At 60.5% G+C, this 17,926-nt stretch overlaps 2 protein-coding genes across 5 annotated transcripts; one reads left to right on the top strand and one right to left on the bottom strand.

Moving 5' to 3' along the window:
- The first annotated feature begins 2,247 nt into the window (after positions 1 to 2,247).
- On the top strand, positions 2,248 to 9,414 carry LOC119878487 (syntaxin-3-like). 4 transcript variants are annotated; one of them, XR_005386948.1, is made up of 8 exons: positions 2,248 to 2,335; positions 2,562 to 2,670; positions 2,993 to 3,066; positions 3,193 to 3,327; positions 4,063 to 4,173; positions 5,402 to 5,515; positions 5,690 to 6,375; positions 7,581 to 9,414. XR_005386948.1 is itself a non-coding variant. In XM_038589120.1 (7 exons), the coding sequence occupies exons 1-6, from the start codon at positions 2,270 to 2,272 to the stop codon at positions 5,483 to 5,485; spliced, it is 579 nt and encodes a 192-aa protein (XP_038445048.1). In that variant the 5' UTR covers positions 2,248 to 2,269; the 3' UTR covers positions 5,486 to 5,515; positions 7,474 to 9,414. The 4 variants fall into 4 exon arrangements, 3 of the variants coding, with proteins under 3 accessions (XP_038445048.1, XP_038445047.1, XP_038445049.1); XM_038589120.1 differs by lacking the exon at positions 5,690 to 6,375 and having other exon boundaries at positions 7,474 to 9,414; XM_038589119.1 differs by lacking the exon at positions 5,690 to 6,375.
- A 2,717-nt stretch (positions 9,415 to 12,131) lies between these two features.
- Positions 12,132 to 16,102, bottom strand: MRPL16 (mitochondrial ribosomal protein L16). The gene is given in 5 exon segments (XM_038589118.1): positions 12,132 to 12,977; positions 12,979 to 13,200; positions 13,959 to 14,107; positions 15,619 to 15,684; positions 16,023 to 16,102. Coding segments are annotated over 5 exon segments (756 nt in total). The 5' UTR covers positions 16,078 to 16,102; the 3' UTR covers positions 12,132 to 12,713.
- Between the last annotated feature and the right edge of the window lie 1,824 nt (positions 16,103 to 17,926).

Below are 17,926 nucleotides of genomic sequence, written 5' to 3' on the forward strand. Positions count from 1 at the left end.
TGAGAGAGGACGGGCAGAATGAGGGAGGAAGCTCCTGATCTCCCTCTTCCCTGGGGTCCTCCCTGGCCCCGTCTGCCGTCCCAGGGCAGGTGTCGGCTCCTGGCTGGGCCGGGCTGGGGTGGGTGTGGGCCGGGGCTGGGGTGTGTGTGCCCGCGGAGGCCCCCCTGCACCCAGGACTCCTAGGAGCACCCACTCTCCAGGACGGGGGCGGCCCGTGGGCTGGGCCGTGTCTCCCGTGACCCCGGGCCCCATCCCTGTGCCTGCAGATCGAGGACACGCGGCTGAACATCGACAAGATCTCGGAGCACGTGGACGAGGCCAAGAAGCTGTACAGCGTCATCCTGTCCGCCCCCATCCCCGAGCCCAGTGAGTGTCGGGGCGCACCTCGCCCGCGGCCCTGCGCCCTCACGCGCCCCCTAACGCCGCTCCCCCGGCCCCCGCCCCCACCTCCTCCCCTGCAGGCCCCTCGGCTCATGTCCCGTGATTCAGTCTCTCCCGGCCCGGCGCCCGCTCTGCTTTATCTCCTTGTGTGTTCCCATCCTCCCTCCGAGCCTCAGTTTCCTGGAGTCCACGCAGGGGTGAGGTCAGAGGCTCTGGGCTTTCTCTGACGGACTTGGCTCCCCCTGCACTGCGTCCTGCGGGTCCACCCCTTGTTGCAAGTGACAGGATCCCGTCCTGCTGATGGCAGGGCCAGTCCCACGGTGTAGACATGCTTATGGTAGGGGCCCGTCCTGCGGCGTAGAGGTGCTGATGGTGGGGCCCATCCTGCGGTGTAGACCCTGATGATGGCAGTCTCCATCCCGTGGTATAGACATGCTGATGGTGGGGCCTGTCCCATGGTGTAGACCCTACTGATGGCAGGGCCCATCCTGCAGTGTATAGATGTACTGATGGTGGGGCGCTGTCCCATGGTGTAGACCCTACTGATGGTGGGGCCCATCCCGTGTAGACCCTGCTGATGGTGGGGCTCTTCCTGTGGTGTAGATGTGCTGATGGTGGGGCCTGTCCTGTGGTGTAGACATGCTGATGGCGGGCCCCATCCTGCAGTGTAGACCCTGCTGATGGGGGGCCCCATCCCATGGTGTAGATGTGCTGATGGTGGGGCCCCATCCCATGGTGTGGACGTGCTGATGGTGGGCCCCATTCCATGGTGTAGACCCTGCTGATGGTGGGTCCTGTCCTGCTGTGTAGATGTGCTGATGGTGGGGCCCTATCCCACGGTGTAGACGTGCTGATGGTGGGCCCCATCCCGTGGTGTAGACCCTGCTGATGGTGGGTCCTGTCCTGCAGTGTAGATGTGCTGATGGTGGGCCCCGTCCCACGGTGTAGATGTGCTGATGGTGGGCCCCATCCCGTGGTGTAGACCCTGCTGATGGTGGGTCCTGTCCTGTAGTGTAGATGTGCTGATGGTGGGCCCCGTCCCACGGTGTAGATGTGCTGATGGTGGGGCCTGTCCCGCAGAGTAGACCCCTTACCCCCTCCTCTGCTGAGAGACGTCCAGGCTGCGCCCACGGCGTGGCCCCGGGGACCTTGCTGCCTCCCAGGCGAGCCTGATGGAGACGGATGTGCAGGGCCCGCAGGTCCTGTAGGCCGAGGCCTGGGCCCTGGAGCCTGGTCAGTGCCGCCGACGCCTGTGACTCCCAGGCTGTGTGGGGCGCCAGAGGTGGACCCGGCGTGGGTCGGGCGGCCGGCGGTGCCCTGTGGCCTCCGTGGACTGGGGACCCGGAGCCTCCCGCTGACCCGCTGCCTCCGTCGCGGCAAGAAACCAAGGACGACCTGAGCAGCTCACGGCCGAGATCAAGAAGAGAGCCAACAACGTCCGGACAAGCTGAAGCTTAAGGTGGCAGAGGCCGGGGGGCCCCAGACCCCTGATCCGCCCCCGGGGTCCGTGGGGAGAGGGTGGGATCCGGGCCTGCCCTGCCCCTGCCCCTGCCCTCCCCTGCGGGGACGACTCGGCTGGAGCCTGGCCCTGGGCTTCCCTCTGAGCCGCCCTGGATAGCAGCCCTCCGGGTCCTTGGGCGCGGGGACGCGGGGCCAGTGCGCCCCTCCGGGCCGGGTGTGCGCCGCGGGTCGCTGCCTGCCGCCCTGGGGAGGTGGGGGGGCGGGTGGGGGGGGACCCGGCGGGGTCACGGGGGGGGGGGCGGGGGTGGGGGGGGGACCCGCGCAGGCCCCGGGGGCGGGGCTGGGGCTGGTGGGGGGGAGGGTCGCCCCCGCAGGCGCCGTGTGCCGCGCCGGGGCCCGCGCAGGTGAGCCGCTGTTGCCCGCAGGTATGGAGAGGCACATCGAGGAGGACGAGGTGCGGTCGTCCGCGGACCTCCGCATCCGGAAGTCGCAGGTGAGGGGTCCCCGGCCGCCCGCCCCCGAGGTCCCGGCTGTGCGGGAGGGACGGGGCGGGGGACGGGGCGGGGCGAGCCGGCCCTGGGCGCGGTGGCCGAGCGGCCCTGGGGACGCGGGGTTGCTCGGGGCCCGCGGGGGGTCCGGGGGGGTCCGGGGGGGTCCGGCGGGCCCGGGTCCCGGTGCAGCGCGCCCAGCGCCCCCGCACACCCCGCTCGTCCCCGCAGCACTCGGTCCTGTCCCGGAAGTTCGTGGAGGTGATGACCCGGTACAACGAGGCCCAGGTGGACTTCCGCGAGCGCAGCAAGGGGAGGATCCAGCGGCAGCTCGAGATCAGTACGTGCCGCGCCCCGCCCCCGGGCCGTGCGCCCCTCGCGGACCCCGCAGGGCAGCGGCGCGTGACGGGACAGGCCCGGGGCTCCAGGACGCGCCGCCTCCCCGCGGCTGCTGCCCGGGGCGGGGCCTCGCGACCTCCGGGTCCTGGGCGGCCGAGGCCCCCGTGACCTGCCTGCGGGGGGGGCGCGGCGCGGAGCCGCGGGGGTGCGGGCGGGCCCGGGGCGCGGCCAAGCGCTGGGCCCTCGACCTTCGGGGGCGCGCAGGGAGCCCCTGGTCGCTGCGCCTCGGCCGCGTGTCCGAAGCGCTACCTCTTTCCGCAAAGCCGGCAAGAAGACCACGGACGAGGAGCTGGAGGAGATGCTGGAGAGCGGGAACCCCGCCATCTTCACCTCCGGGGTGAGCGTGCGGGGCGGGGGCCGCGGGGGGCGGGGAGGCCGCGGGGGGGAGTGGGGAGGGGCGGGGGCCGCGGGGACTCCGCGGGCCGCGCTGACGGCGCCCGCCCCGCGCCCCGCGCCCGCCTAGATCATCGACTCCCAGATCTCCAAGCAAGCGCTGAGCGAGATCGAGGGGCGGCACAAGGACATCGTGCGGCTGGAGAGCAGCATCAAGGAGCTGCACGACATGTTCGTGGACATCGCCATGCTGGTGGAAAACCAGGTAGGCGGGGGGCCGGGCGGGGGCCGGGCGGGGCCTCGAGGGGCGCCCTGGGCCCGGACCCGCTGCCCCCATCCCCGCCCCCCCCCCGCCGACGCGGGGCTCTTGACCCGGCGGGCGCAGGGCTGCCGGGGCGCCCCACGCTGACCCTGCACGCCGAGCTCGGGCCGCGCGGCCGACAGCTCCCTCCCGGAGGTTGGGGTCCCCCGTGCTCCCTGCGGCCGCAGCCCGCCCATTCTGGGCCTTGGCCGGCCCTGCAGGAACGGGCCCAGCGCCCGTAGGAGGCCCCGGCCCCGCCGAGCTTGTCCCCGGGCTGCGGGGTGGCGGCTGCACACGGCCGGGTGCCCTGGCCCGCCCCCGCCCCCGCCCCCGCCCAGCGGAACCGCTTCCCTGCGGAAGGGCTGCGCCCGCGTGGGTCCCTGCCCTGCCCCCGAGCGGCCCCCGCCCCGGGCTCCCCCTGCCCGCCCCGGGCCCCTTAAGCGGCCGCCCCTCCCCCTCTTCTCTCTCCTGCCCTCGCGGCCGCGCCGAGGAATGGGCTTGCGGGTCGGGTCGAGAGGCGGTAAGTGCCGGTGCGCGGAGGCCGCCGGGAGGGGAGGGCCGGGGCGCCGCGGGGTCCGCCAGGCCAAGGGCCCGGGGTGGGGGGCGGGGGGCGGGGGGCGGGGGCGGGGGGGGAGCTCCGCCGGGCACAGCGCCCCGGCCCGGCCCCGGCCCACCCCGCCGCCCGCCCGCCCGCCGCAGGGGGAGATGCTGGACAACATAGAGCTGAACGTGCTGCACACGGCGGAGCACGTGGAGAAGGCGCGCGAGGAGACCAAGCGGGCGGTCAAGTACCGCGGCCAGGCCCGCAAGGTGAGCCCGCCCCGCCCCGCCCCGCCGCGCTCACCGCCTCTGCTCTCTCCGCCTGTCGCCGGCGCGGGGGGAAGGGGGCCATGATCGACCGCATCGAGAGCAACATGGACCAGTCGGTGGGCTTCGTGGAGCGCGCCGTGGCGGACACCAAGAAGGCCGTCAAGTACCAGAGCGAAGCCCGGAGGGTGAGGCCTCCGCGCCCTGGAGCCGGGGCTGCGCTCCCGCCTGGTCCCTCCCGCCCGCGCCCGCGCCCGCGCCCGAGCCCGCCTCCCCGGCTCCCCGCAGCCCGCATGGATCTGGCTCAACCCACCTCGCAGCCCCCTGTGCAGCGGGCCGTGCGGACAGAGCTCAGGCCCCGTCCCGGTGGCCCCTCCCGGTCCCCACTGCCGTTCTTCAGAGGCCCATTCCTCCTCTTCCCCTGCGGACCCCGCCCCTCTGCCCCACACCTGTCCTTCCCACCTGCGGCAGGCCGTGGGGCGCGGAGGCTAGTGGGCTCCGGGCCCCCCAGTAAGCGAGGCGGTGGGATTCGCATCGGGCTCCTTCCCCCACACCGGACACCCCCCTGCAGCGACCCTGTTGCTTGAGCACCTCTGCGTTTCTCTGCCCGCGTGGAAGCTGGCTCTGGTGGCTTGTGCTTGTTCTTCTCTGAGCACTTCTCCTGGGTTCCGATACTTTGGTTCTTCAGTTCCTTTCTTCCCACTTTACCTATTGCTTGTGCAGGGAGCCGGGGAGCCGGGGAGTTGCTACCTGGCGAACCTAGGCTGGCTCACGACTCACGACAGGACCACAGTCATGCTTTCTGATCCCCAGTCATCGGACTGGGTCTGACGGGCGGGCATGTGCTTCACGGGAGAGACGACAGAAGTCTGAAATTAGGACTATTCGAAAACATAGACCACTTCCTGAAAAAGGAAAAATCGGGCACTTGACACCTTGGCCTGTTGCTACTTGGGAGACCCCGAGACCGTTGCTTTCTTATCTGTCCACGTGTGCAACACTTAACGTGACGCAAGAGCCAGCAGAAGCTCCTTATTTCCGTCTGCTGCCCTTGCTAGCCAGGAAGTCCTTAAGAAATATAAAACATCATAATAGAACATCTTTATATAGAGCTATAGTCCTATTTGGGTCGCTAAGAGGCTTTCGGCATAGAGGTGAGAGCGGTCGGGTCTTGGACGAACTGCTTTTTGGTTGTTTGTAACAATGGTTTGTTTTCTCTTATCCTCCCCAGAAATTGATAATTATCATTGTGGTAGTAGTGGTGTTGCTGGGCATTTTAGCGTTGATTATTGGACTTTCCGTTGGGCTGAAGTAATGGTGGCCCGAGCGGCTGCTGCACTGAAATGTAAGTAAATGGGAGGTTCGTGGGGACTCTGGATTGGCAACTCCTTGAGAACTTGGCCTGAGATCCCCCCGGCCCTTCTGTCCCCGTTCGGGGTCACCCTTGGACGCGCTGAACGCTCTCACTTTCCGTTGCTCGGACTCGGTCTCTGGTCCTTCAAACCCTCTTCTGGCTCAGCTCCCGTTGGCTCCTCTCCTGGGGACTCGGCCCCGGCTCTTTGTCTTACGCCGCGCTGCTGCCCGGCCGGGCACATCCGAGCGCCGCGTCTTCACTCCCTCTGCTGGGCACTCAGGTTCCTCGTGGGTACAGTCTAGACCTGGACTGGGGTCTGTCTTCTGGATTCTTGCTGACTCTCGCAGATTTCGGGCCTCGCTTTCCATATCCTTTCCAGTATAGACAAAGCTTTGGAGCGGGGCTTGGGGGGCAGTAGGGTCTTGCTTGTGGCTGACGGGTTGGGGCCTGAATGCTAGAGCAGCCAACACTGGAGTGTGCGTCGTGCCACGGCCTGCCCTGAACGCTCATACACACGTCCTTGAGTCGCAGGACAGTGCCCTGAAGGAGGACGTACTGCTGTGACCCATATCTTATGGACAAGTCACAGGGCCAGGTGTGAACACACAGCAATGGTAGGCCTAGGAGAGTTCTCCGCATCGTAGCCTCTCTCTGTAAAACCACGTAGCCGTTTATCGTCTGCGCAGTCCCGAGGACCTTGAAGGAGAGGGAGTCTAAAATTTAGGCTATTAATTTCTTTAAAATCTGGTGAAAAGAATAGAGCTGAGCTGAGTCGGGGCTTCATGTGCAGAGGAGCAGCAGGACAGGATGATCTAACTACTGGCACGGTCCGCACCTCCGTGACGTCTCAGGTATTGCTTTCCTAAGATGTAGGATGTATAATTAACAAAAACCTATCAAACACAGAAAAGGTGAACAGAATTTTTGATGTTATTGCTGATAACGTCGTGGCATGTTCACACACTCAGACCTGTTTCAGAGTTCAGATAGATCCTCGGTGGTTTGAGGCTCCGTTCAGAAATCCTATGCACCGCAGCCTCCTTGTGAATCTGATTTTCAGCACAAGATTGTGAATATACTCTCGATTATTTAATACTTCCCCACGGTTGGAGTTTGGGGATTACTGTGTTCCTATACTTAACAGGATGACTAATCTGTATTTTTCTCATTTCAGTGTTGTCTTTATATTAGGAATTCAGAGAGGGTAGGTGGCTGAGGGAATAGGTGCTGGACACATTCCTCCCGCCACGGCGGTGCCCAGACCCGAGCCTTCTCTAGTTTTGCTCCTGCGTGTCTCTTCCTCCCACCTCCTCCCATGTGACCAGAGTCTCCAAGTCAGACAGTTATAGCGCTAAACATCACCTTCTTCTCGAGAATGTAGATGAATCCCTTCTTTAAATAAGGAGACTAATTAATGTCTTTGCGGACTTATGTGCTCCTCAGGAGGCTGCGTCGCTGAGCAGCGCTGGGCTCTGTAGGGGACGTTGGGCTCTGTAGGGGACGGTCTGGACCCTCCCTCCACATGGCCTGAGGGCGAGAGGGAGGAGACAGCCCACCCTGGACTTCCCCAGTGGTGTGCCAGGTGCTGTTCTAGGGCGGTAATGCTGTCCCTATTTTTGGATGGGAAACTCTGGAGCTCAGTGAGGCTAAGAAACCTGCCCAAGCTGGCCCAGCTCCTAAGACGAGCAGCCGTGGTGACCCCTGAACTTTTCCTTATTCTTTTCACTGTGTTAGAGAAGCGGGGAGGAGGGGAGGGATGGAGAAGACCCGAGCTCTGGAGCTCGATGTGCAAGGTGCTGCCGAGGGCCCCGTAGAGAGAACAGGTGTTCTCATGCGGTGACTGTGCCTCCCCGGCGTGTCCTCCCAGGAAATGTCACCGCGCCCGCGAAGGGCCAGCAGAGGCCCCGGGATTTACCCCCTCGTAACATGGCTTTTTGTTTCTTTCGCAGTAGGATGTGTAGCTCCGGTCGCGTCTGCGGGCTGTCAGGTGTAGGGTGGACCTCTCCGTTGCCCTCCTTTCCCTGCAGTGACGTGACGTTCCCTGTCCACCTCCTAGGCCTGCTAACGTTGCCCTCCGCCGCCATCCTGCGCACTGATGAGCTCCTCCCTCCCCCGCCTCCCTTAGAGCCTGATGCACTCCAGCCTGCTGTGGCCACCCTCGTCTTCAGATGGGAACGGAGTCCGAGGGGCCTTCCTGAGTGGGACCTGTTCCTTTGCTTCCTTGTAACCGTCCTTGGACCTGACCCAGCAAACACTCTGGCCCCGGAGGAAGCTAACCTCCCTGATGCAACCCCGAGTTCTCCTCACACCTCCTCCTGCCCCGCCAGCTCTCGAGCACCTTCTCTCCCGGACAGTGCGAACCGCCCGGCTCCCCGTCTTCCCTCTGAACGTGTCACGTTACCCCTTGCACCGGGAGAGCTCGCTCACAACCTTCCCGAGGGGCTGTTTTCTACCTCACGGACTGTTCTCTCAGACACTGCAATGAATCTCTTCAGGGGTGTGCAAAACAACACAAAGGGGTTCTCCCGAGCGGGGCAACAGTAAGGCTGGACGCGAGCCTTCTACTTGGCAGGTCTCGGCCCCCAGCTTGTTGTCCCTGGGTCTTGCAAATATGAGGGACTGCAGATGTCACGTTGGTCTTAGAAGCTGACTTTTGGGAAATTCGGTCTTAAATTACCCTTTGAAGATGTGTGGCTTGGCGGCCAACTTCAGCCTTTACGCTGTGGTCGCTCATGTCTACTCAGGGAGGCTCCAGGGGACGTGGCGGCCTGGGGTTTCCATCTGTAAAAGCTGAGGGTAGGGGCCTTGTTTCCCTCGGACTCTTGGAAACTGGCTCTTCTCATCAGAGTGATGCTTTGTGAAGCCACTGCCTTGAGGCCGGAAGAACCCAGGCGCTTAAAATTGGGCCAGGGACGAGGTGCTGGAGCCTCAGGCTCTGGAAACGCTCAGATTGGTGCGAGTGTTCAGTCACTCATTTCGTATATTCCAGATGTATTGTTATAATCAGGTGTGTCAGATGTATGTTCATGTTTGCCCGTGTCTCTCAGGAAGTAGGAACTAGAAATGAAGACTGTTAGAACCTCAAAAAAAAAAAAAAAAAAAAAAAAAAAAACACCTTGAGCAGGGCTAAAAACTAGTTAGGAGACATTTGCTTACCTGCAAATGGATCCTAGTAGAAATGGATCTTCCCGTGTCATCGAGAAGCCTCGTTTTCTAGATGGGGACTGGAACAGTCCTAGATCTTTGGGGGGAGGACTACGTTGATCCCGTTAAGTTTTTCTGCGTAGCAGACAGGTGCGATAGGCTTGGCACCTCTCCCCGCTGCTGCGTAGGTGAGGCTTGTCCTGAGAACATCCACAGCGACTTGAGGTTGATCCTGTGCCTTCAGGATGGTCCTGTCTCCCGGGCGGAGTCAGTTGGGGAGACAGGCGACTACCGAGTAGCTCATCCTGTTACCCGGTTAATGAGCCTCACAGGTTTGGTCTCCCCCGTTCTTGTCACGGAGGAAGCAACAGCCAGGAAACGAGTTCAGGTGAGTGGCTCTGCTGACCCAGGGCGAGCCCCTCAGACTCCCTGCCCGACTCCCTGGGATGGGGTGAGCACCTAATCCTACCGCGTGGCTTCCTTTGCAAAGGCCACACACTCCACCGTTGCTCAGCACTCAGACAGAGCCAAGGGGATGTCCTCTTGCCCATGGCTATGAAGTCAGACAGTGGACTGGCTCCAGCAACAAGGGCAGCCAAGCTCTAGTCACAGGCCTTTGTGGAGGCCTGGGGCTTAGTCTGGAATACAAGTGAAGGCTTTTTGGTCATTTGTATTTTTTTAAATGTAAACTTGATTATTTTATTGATAATTTAAAAAATAAATGACTTTATATTGATCGCAAAACAGTTCTGGCTCCGTTTCTCTGCAAAACAGTGGTTGGGTGCCACCATGTGGTGGTTTTTGTTTAGGTTTTGGAAAAGGGTTAAAATCCTTTTTAACCATGTGCCAGACCCGATGGACCAAAGTTCTAATTTTTGAAAACGGTTCAATTCTCAAAGAATAGCGTGTATTTGAGTTTCAGACTTACGGTGTTCCTCCCAAGAATTTGGTTCACTTGTTGGGAGCATGGATTCCAGGAGAGGGGAAAGCCCATGTGATGGGATCTAGAAGGCGGAGCAGACTACACATCCTCCGAGATTGCTGTTGATCGAATTTTGAACCTCTCGCCTGAACATCCTGGGTTCTAGAAGCCAGATCCATGTCCCGTTCCCTTCACATCCTCCTCCGTGTCTAGATCCCCCTTTTGTCTTCCTTCCCTTGCAACTCTGCACAGTGATGCTGCTTCTCACGTGCTTTTTCTTTCCTTGTCTGGACGAACAGAAGAAGATCATGATCATGATCTGCTGCATTATCCTTGCGATCATCTTAGCTTCTACCATTGGGGGCATATTTGCCTAAAAAAGGTGAGCCGGCTGTGGGGAGGCTCAGATCCCCTTTCACCTACTTGAAACTCTGATGTCCGTAGGGCACTCGCTGTTTGTCGCTGGGTGCCCCGGATTTGGGTGGTATTAGGTGCAAGAATAAAGGCTGGAGAAAACTACAGGGTTTCATAGAAATGGGCGAATAATGAGTTGGCAGTGGACGGGAGGCAGGAGGTGGCAGTGCTGGGAGCACAAGGCTATTTAGAATGCTTCGTAGAAGGACGTCGATTTGTCGCTGATTTCCTGCAGCAAAATTTGGGCTGTGGCGTCTGGGAAAGGCCAAGAGAGAATTAGTTCTGGCATTAGAAGCACGATGAACCCGTAGGAGAGCGCCAGCCAGTAAACCCGGAGTGAATGAGCTTCCCCCTGGGAGGGCTAGGAGCTAGGACAAGGAGTGCAGGCTCACCGCGGTCCCCTCGCCCCTGCAGAGGAAGGACGCGATCCTGGCTTCCAACATCCGGTTATGTAATCTGTGGTTTTCTCCTTCTCCGCTGTCTCCTGTAGTCCTCAGCGATGGAGCCTCGGCCGGCATCTTTAATCCTCCTTGCACTTCCGTGGTGCCGTCACTTCTCTACTGCAGATTCCTCAACAGCTACTCCTCTTCCCATTAAGAAATCCACGACACAGGGCGTCCATCAACCACCTAGGAAAAGTCATGCAAAGGCAGACAGGACAGGACAGGGTGGGGGTGGGCACAGGGAGCCACTGTGGCTGCTTCAGAAGGCGGGGTCAGGGAGGGGCTGCGGGTAGAGGATAGGCGCCTGTTGGGCAAACAGCAGCCAGGCCGGTCCTGGAGCACAGCCAGCTCCTCAGCAGCAGCCTGTTTCCTCCTTGGTCAACACCAGGCACTTGTTACATCTGCTCTTCAGGTTCCTTAGGACTCACTCACCTCCCGCCAGCCTTCCATCCACTTCCTTGTTCAGGGCCTAATAGTCCAAAGTGAAGCTGCTCTAACCATAGGCACCATGCAGGTCTTGCTCACGGCAGCATCCCCAGTGCTTAGCACAGCGCCTGCCACTTACAGGTGTTCATGTTATGTTGACTTAATTACCTGTAATTCAGCTCCTATTTCTGCTCATGGAAGAGTCCATGGGTTTAAACCCCATAAGGCATCAGTGGTAAATGGGTTGCTGGTCTCAGAGGCTGTGTGCAAATACCTGGGAGAGGGCTCACTGACCGGCAAAGACACCACAGGCCTCCCGTTACCGTGACACACGAGGTCCTTTTTTATGGGTAGTGGAGCTGATAGGGTCTCACTCTGCAGACTGGCTGGCTCGGGACTGTGGCTCAGTAACAACGTGGACTCCAAACAAAAGAACCAGGTTGACCCCACGGCTGAACCCCCAGAGATCATCAGCACCACGCTCCGTGAACCGTAACAGCGAGGTCAGGTCACAAAGATGGCAGGAGGCTGCCGCTCGCATGGTCTCTTCTGAGTCACGCGGTCAGCGGGAACGGATGTTGCTGGCCGGCGACGTGTGTGTAAAACTGTCCCCAACACTGGCCCCAGGGGAAGGTTCAGATGTCTTCTAATGCAATCTAGTAATTATGTTACTAGGGGTTCACTAAAAATATATTAAAAACCACCATGTACAACTTTTGAGGACCGCGTAACTGTTATACGTGTACTTTGGAAAGTGAATTCTTTGCTAGACATCTTTTTAAGAAAATGGGATTAAAAAAAGCTGACCTTTCCAGTCTGTGCTGTTTTCTACCCACTTTCAAAAGCAAATGGTTCACTACTTCTATCCATTTGTATTTCTTTTAGTTTGAATAGGGGCTAGAAAACTGCTGGGGAGCTCTGGAAGAGAGAAACTGTTGAAGGCAGACAGGAGGGTGGGGCCACGGGGCCGGGGCCCTCATCCATCCAGCAGGTGGCTGGGCGTCGTGTGGCACACCGCACTGTACTGCAACGTGCAGGGACAGAGGGAGGGCCAAACACTCGCCCTCCTCAGAGAACTTCAGACCTAGGAAAGGCCAGGCAACGTCAACGTTTGCTTACCAGTTCCTGTATTAAAAAGCAAGAGCGTATTCCTTATCATACTGTTCAACAACCCCCCCCCCCCCCCCCCCCCGCCTTCCAAGGGTGAGAGATGGCTAGCTGGGCATAAATAAATATCTGTTCAATCAATCCACGTATGTACCAGTTTTTTTTTTTTCTTTTTTTTTTGCTTTTCCAAAAACCTGTTAACTAGTAAATACAGCAAATAGCTCCTGAAGTGTACATATAAAGGCAGCACAGAATTCCCCCACTGTCCAAAAGTAGTGTTCCCAGGCTGAAATGAGACACAGTAAAGCGGGAACCTTCAGTTTCCTTCAGCTGGAGAACAGGTACTAACGTAGAGGTCTGGTACAAGTGAAGCCATGTGAGGCCGACTGACAGCAGGAAACCCCGTGCAGATACTAAATCCATTTTACCCCAAGGCGGGAGACCCTGAAGACCTTGACCTGACAGCTGGGGAGAACTGGACCCCTGACGGTCGGTGAAGCCAGCTTTGTGACCATGTAAGGGCCAGGAGGGACCAACGAGAAGTTATACTCTGAGGGGACATTCAAACGTTATTTAATGTAAATAGGATGCCTTTAAAACAAGAGATATGGTACCATTTTCCAGAAGCCACTTACTCATCCACTGCTCCTCAGTTAGCTGTCGGAGCCCCCGAGACTGAAAGGGTAGGTCCTTTCTCTCCGTGGCCTTTGTCCACCTCCGTCTCCCATCCTCCCTACACTCGCTCAGGCATGTAGAACTTGCCCCAGTACCGCCCCTTCTGGGTCAAGTCGTACGGGCTCAGGTATTTCCGAATCCCCAGCATGTTGGCGGTGACTATGCGCTCAAAGGTCCAGGGGTTTTGGTTGTTCTGTTCTCGCTCCTCCTGATCTCTCCGCATCTTCTCTAGAGTCTCTCGGCTCACGGCCTTCGCTGTGAACGGCAACTTGTGGGCAACCTGGTCGAGGAAACCTTGTACCTCCTTGAATTCACAACGCCCCGCCCAACTCTACTATGAGACGGCCAGCCTTCACGGGGGTCACGTAGTGATCAATGGCACCTTTGCCACCCCCCATGCGCTGTCCCACACCCTTGCGGGTAATGGGCTTGAAAGGGGCCGGTACTCTCCATAAAGCAAACATGTTCTTGGGGTCCATGGAGCGGTTGATTGTCAGGCGCATCATTTCAAAATGGCCCCAATGGAGGTAACCACCACCCAGCGCCTAAAAGTGGATGAAAGAATTAGAAACATATGGGAACTTAGTTATCTTTTATGGGCTCTTTTATAGTAACTGTGGCTTTAATTACATACATAAAAATAAAAGTCCTAATAAGTACCCTGGAGTAAAAACCTAGGGTGTGCTAGTAAATGAAAACAAGGTGGACCCATTTCAATGGCGCAGGTGATATTTAAAACAGACCAGAATGGTAGGAATTAGCCAAGGGAAACGGACAACAGTTACAGAGGAATGGCTTGGGGGGGGGGGGGGGGGGGGGAGGACCTGAGCCTGGGAGAAGCCGGAGAGGCTGGAGCAGCTGGGTGGGGGGGCTGGGTGTGGACCTGTCGGGCTGATCAGGCCGTGGAAGGACTGTACATTGTCCCTCGGGCTGCCTGATGGGAAAGCCGCTGGGTCCACACCCACCTGTGCAGCGACTGACATCAAGTCCTCAGGAAGCTACTCCGAGGAAGGAAGACCGCTGGCCGCCTCCTGAGCCATGGGTAGTTTTATTTTTACCAGAAGTCTGAGAGGATCTCATAGGGACCACCAGCGAGGTAGCTTCCATCTTTACGTTATTTTCACGCAACATGTAAAAGCGAGACCTAGGACTCAGACGCTGACTGGGAAGTGCACACCAGCTTGAAAAGCAAACGGTGGCACTTCTGAGACAACCCGTGGAGGGAGGGAATTAACTCGCGAGCAGGACACTTGGCAACCCGCCGGCCTCCCTCCCGGAGCAGCAGGACTCTGACGTCACTTACCAAGATTGCAAAGTTGCCCTCCGTGAACTCAGTGGCTTCCGTAGAAGGTCCCCGGATGTCGCTCAAGTTCTTAGGTTCTCGCCTCACTTTTGGCACGAGTGGTACCCTTTCCACAAATCTAAGCTTGGGCTTCTCCGGAATGGAAACATCTAAAAGGAGCACAGACAACCAAGAGTCAGGACAACCACACATCTCAAAGGACCCATTTTCTTCCTACAAGACTCTCATCAGTCAAATCAAAGTCTTGAAGTTCCCACTGGAAAAAAACAAAAAACTCAAATGCTTAAAAGGTTTTTCCCGTGGATGTTTTTTTATGGACAGTGGAATCTGGTTATAACAAGTGTTAATGGGATACAGCGAACAACAGGTGAGACCCACAGTGACCCCCGTGCAGAGTCTTGGCCCTCAAAGGAACCTCCCTCTAACGCTAGACGAGACCGTCTGGAAGGCAGAGACTGAGACTGTCCCAGAGAACACCTGCTAAATTATTTTTATGTTTAGCAAGTGCTAGACGTTGGGCTGAACGCTTTATGTGCAGCATCTTGTTTTATCTTTAAGATAACTTCACAGCCCTGGTCATTTTTTAGCGCTTCCCTGGTCTAGAATGCTGAACTTCTTAAGTGTAACACCCGTGACCACACGGCCGGATAACCGTGCAGCTCAGTTACCGCAAAGTGAACGCACAAACATACCCCCGTCGCCGCCCTCAGGCAGGTACTACTTGAAATCTCCGTTTTATAAAAGAGGAACCTGAGGCCTAGAGACCTTTGCTCAGGTGGTCCAGGCCGCCCAGGGACAACGGCACAGCCACGCAGGCCCTGTGGACGTCAGCGGCGCGTGGAGCACCCTGCAGGGGACCTGAATCCCTAAGTTCTCTGCTCCCCGCGTTCTCGGGAGGACGCCTGCTGGGTCTGCACGGGGCCCTTCATGCCCACACCTGTGCACTTCGCCGTGCGCGACACCTGAGGGCGGGCGGGGTGGGGGGTGGGGCTGAGGCGCAGGCCACACAGGCCTCTGACCGCTTGGGGAAAACACCTGTTACCTCCTAGGTCACCTAAGGTGTGTCTCAGGTAAGGCAGGCAGGGCTGCACCACCGAGTCCAACACCCCATTAGGACCGCGCTCGGGGGCACAGCAACTGCCCCCTGCGCCCCTGCGGCTTCCCCAGGCAGCCCGAGGCCTGCAGTGACGCTTCTCCACCCCCGCCCACTGGCACTTGCAGGACCCGCACCTTCACCTGGTGTCTAAGATAAAACCCCTCAGAGGCCCACACTGCCGGGGTTGGTTTCTTTCTTTAAGATTTCCAATCCATCAAAGACACGTCCAAATGTGGCTTATCTGAACGTCGCCATCCCTCCCGCCATCCCTCCCGCGGGTCAGCGCCTCCGCTTCTGGTTCCAGGGCGCCTGCGGGGCTCGCCGGCCTGGGGGGAGGACATCAGGGCTGCAGCCCGCAAGGGGCCTCGGCTCCGTGCAGGCGCGGGGTCGTGGGGCTCCGGCTCCTCGCGCTTCCCGGCCCGACAGCGCCTCCTGGCTCACCGCGGCCCGCACGGCCTGCCTGGGCTGGGCGGCTCTGCCCTGGGCTGCCGGGGGCACCGCGCCAGGGCGCCCGCCTGCGGGTCCCGCCCAGACACGGGGACACACCCGGGCCCCAGCTCTCACCCTCGAAGGTCGGCACCGGGAGCAGCGTCTTCAGCCCAGCGCGGGCGGGCGGGGCGGCCCGGGGACCTAGAGGGAAAGGCAGTGAGACTCGGCGGCCACGGGCGGGGCACGAGAGACCGCAGCGCAGCCGGGGCAGGCCGGGGCAGACCGGGGCAGACGGGGGAGGGGAGGGGGGCACATCCCCGTGGACGCCCGACCCCTCCCCCCACGACCCCTGCGCCCCGCACCCCTTCCACCGACCCCCGCGCCCCTCCCCACCGACCCCCGCCCCTCCCCCACCGCCCGGCAGCGCCCCTCCGGCACCAGTCCCCGCGGTGGCGGGAGCGGGGAGGCCAAGCGCCAGCGGAGCCTCCGCGGGGCGGGCGGGGAGGACGGGAGGGCTGCTGGCGCCGCGGGCTCCTGACCTGACGTCCGCGCCCGCAGGAGCGGCGCCCCGGCCCGAGCCAGCAGCCGCCACATGGCCGCGCGCGACCGGCCGCCCAGGCTCCACCGCGACCTCGGCGCCGCGCTGCACCCACCGGGCCGGAAGTGACGTTGGCGCGGGTCCGCCCCCGGAGAGTCCCGGCGGAAGTGGGGGAACCCGGGCCGCGGCGCTGGGGTTCCGGCGATGTCAGTGCTAGCCCCGCCCCCGCCGCTGTCGGCGTCTGCGCAGTCGGGACCTCGGGACCCCGGGACGCGAGGGTCGCGGAGCCTGTGCCGGGGGGGCGGGGCTGGAGCCTCTGCTCTGCTTTCCGGGGGGCGGGGCCTGTGCGAGGGGGGGGCTGCGGCCTCTGCTGCGCTTCCCGGGGGGCGGGGCCTGTGCCGGGGGGCGGGGCTGCGGCCTCTGCTGTGCTTCCCGGGGGGCGGGGCCTGTGCCGGGGGGCGGGGCTGCGGCCTCTGCTGTGCTTCCCGGGGGGCGGGGCCTGTGCCGGGGGGCGGGGCCTGTGCCGGGGGGCGGGGCTGCGGCCTCTGCTGTGCTCTCGGGGGCGGGGCCTGTGCCGGGGGACGGGGCTGGGGCCTCTGCTGTGCTCCCGGGGGGCGGGGCTGGGGCCTCTGCTGTGCTTCCCGGGGGGCGGGGCCTGTGCCGGGGGGCGGGGCTGCGGCCTCTGCTGTGCTTCCCGGGGGGCGGGGCCTGTGCCGGGGGGCGGGGCTGCGGCCTCTGCTGTGCTCCCGGGGGGCGGGGCCTGTGCCGGGGGGCGGGGCTGCGGCCTCTGCTGCAGCTTCCCCAGCCCGGGGCCCTGACCTTGGGCGCTCCCCGGGTTGCACCCTGGCCTGAGCTGGGAGCTGGTGCTGCTGACCTGTTAGGTGTTGTGTCCCCCCCAGCCCCCCCCAGAGGTGGAGGTCTGTCACCTGGAGGGAACAGCACCATCCCGCCTGGAGGCCTTGCTGCTCCAGGGACCCCAGGGCCTGGACAGTTACCAAAACTTGATGATTAACGTAAAATAATGAGTATTCTGGCGGAGGCTGGGCCAATCATGTCTTAATATGACAGGCTTTTTAATATTTGGAAGGACAGAGAATCTTTCCCCAAGCCTATAGGACACAAATCGGATTGACGCATTGAGACAGCTGTGTGTTGTATTTAAATTAGACTAAATCTCCGTGTGGTCAAGGATTAATTTCATAAATGGCGAGAAATAAAGCCCGTGAGGCTTGCCGGGCTCCTGGAGAGCTTTCTCCGGCCCCAGGCCACCTGCACACCCCTGCACCCCGAAGCTGTCTCCAGAGTGAATGGGCTTGACTGCAGCCAGGCCTCTGAGCTTCTAGAGCAGGCCTCTGAGGGTCAACGCCCCCAATCCCGAGCCAGAGCCGGATTCTAGGCAGCCCTTCCCTGCTCCCTCCCACCCAAGGTGGTAGATGACAACGTGCTCAGGCATTAGAACATCTCAGGGTGAATATTGTGTAATTTTGTTTTGGGTGGAAAAATAAAATGTCAGTACAACCTGTCTTTGACAGGTCTCGAAGTCTTTTGATGCCGTCCCCTCAATTTCTACTTTTTTTATTTTTACTTATTTAACTTATTTTTTAAAAAGATTGCATTTATTTATTCACGAGAGAGACAGAGAGAGAGAGAGAGAGAGGCAGAGACCCAGGCAGAGGGAGAAGCAGGCTCCACGCAGGGACCCTGATGCAGGACTCGAACCCGGGACCCCGGGGTCACGCCCTGAGCCAAAGGCAGGCACTCAACCACCGAGCCACCCAGGTGCCCCCTTTTGTTTATTTTAAAAGAACTAAAAAGTAAACTCAAAGTTTTACATTTAAACAGTTACCATGACAAATGACGCCTATTTTTCTTTGCAACAGTTGTGCCCGGTACAATAGGGTACAG

The sequence above is a fragment of the Canis lupus genome, unplaced genomic scaffold, assembly GCF_011100685.1.
Source record: "Canis lupus familiaris isolate Mischka breed German Shepherd unplaced genomic scaffold, alternate assembly UU_Cfam_GSD_1.0 chrUn_S1662H1856, whole genome shotgun sequence".
NCBI lineage: Eukaryota > Metazoa > Chordata > Mammalia > Carnivora > Canidae > Canis > Canis lupus.

What these genes read in the sequence shown, in the direction of transcription:
- LOC119878487 (XM_038589120.1), top strand. Translation starts at nt 2,270, where the DNA reads ATGGAGAGGCACATCGAGGAGGACGAGGTGCGGTCGTCCGCGGACCTC. An exon ending in CCGCCATCTTCACCTCCGGG is followed by an intron (nt 3,067 to 3,192) that starts GTGAGCGTGCGG and finishes GCGCCCGCCTAG; the next exon opens with ATCATCGACTCCCAGATCTC. An exon ending in ACCGCGGCCAGGCCCGCAAG is followed by an intron (nt 4,174 to 5,401) that starts GTGAGCCCGCCC and finishes TATCCTCCCCAG; the next exon opens with AAATTGATAATTATCATTGT.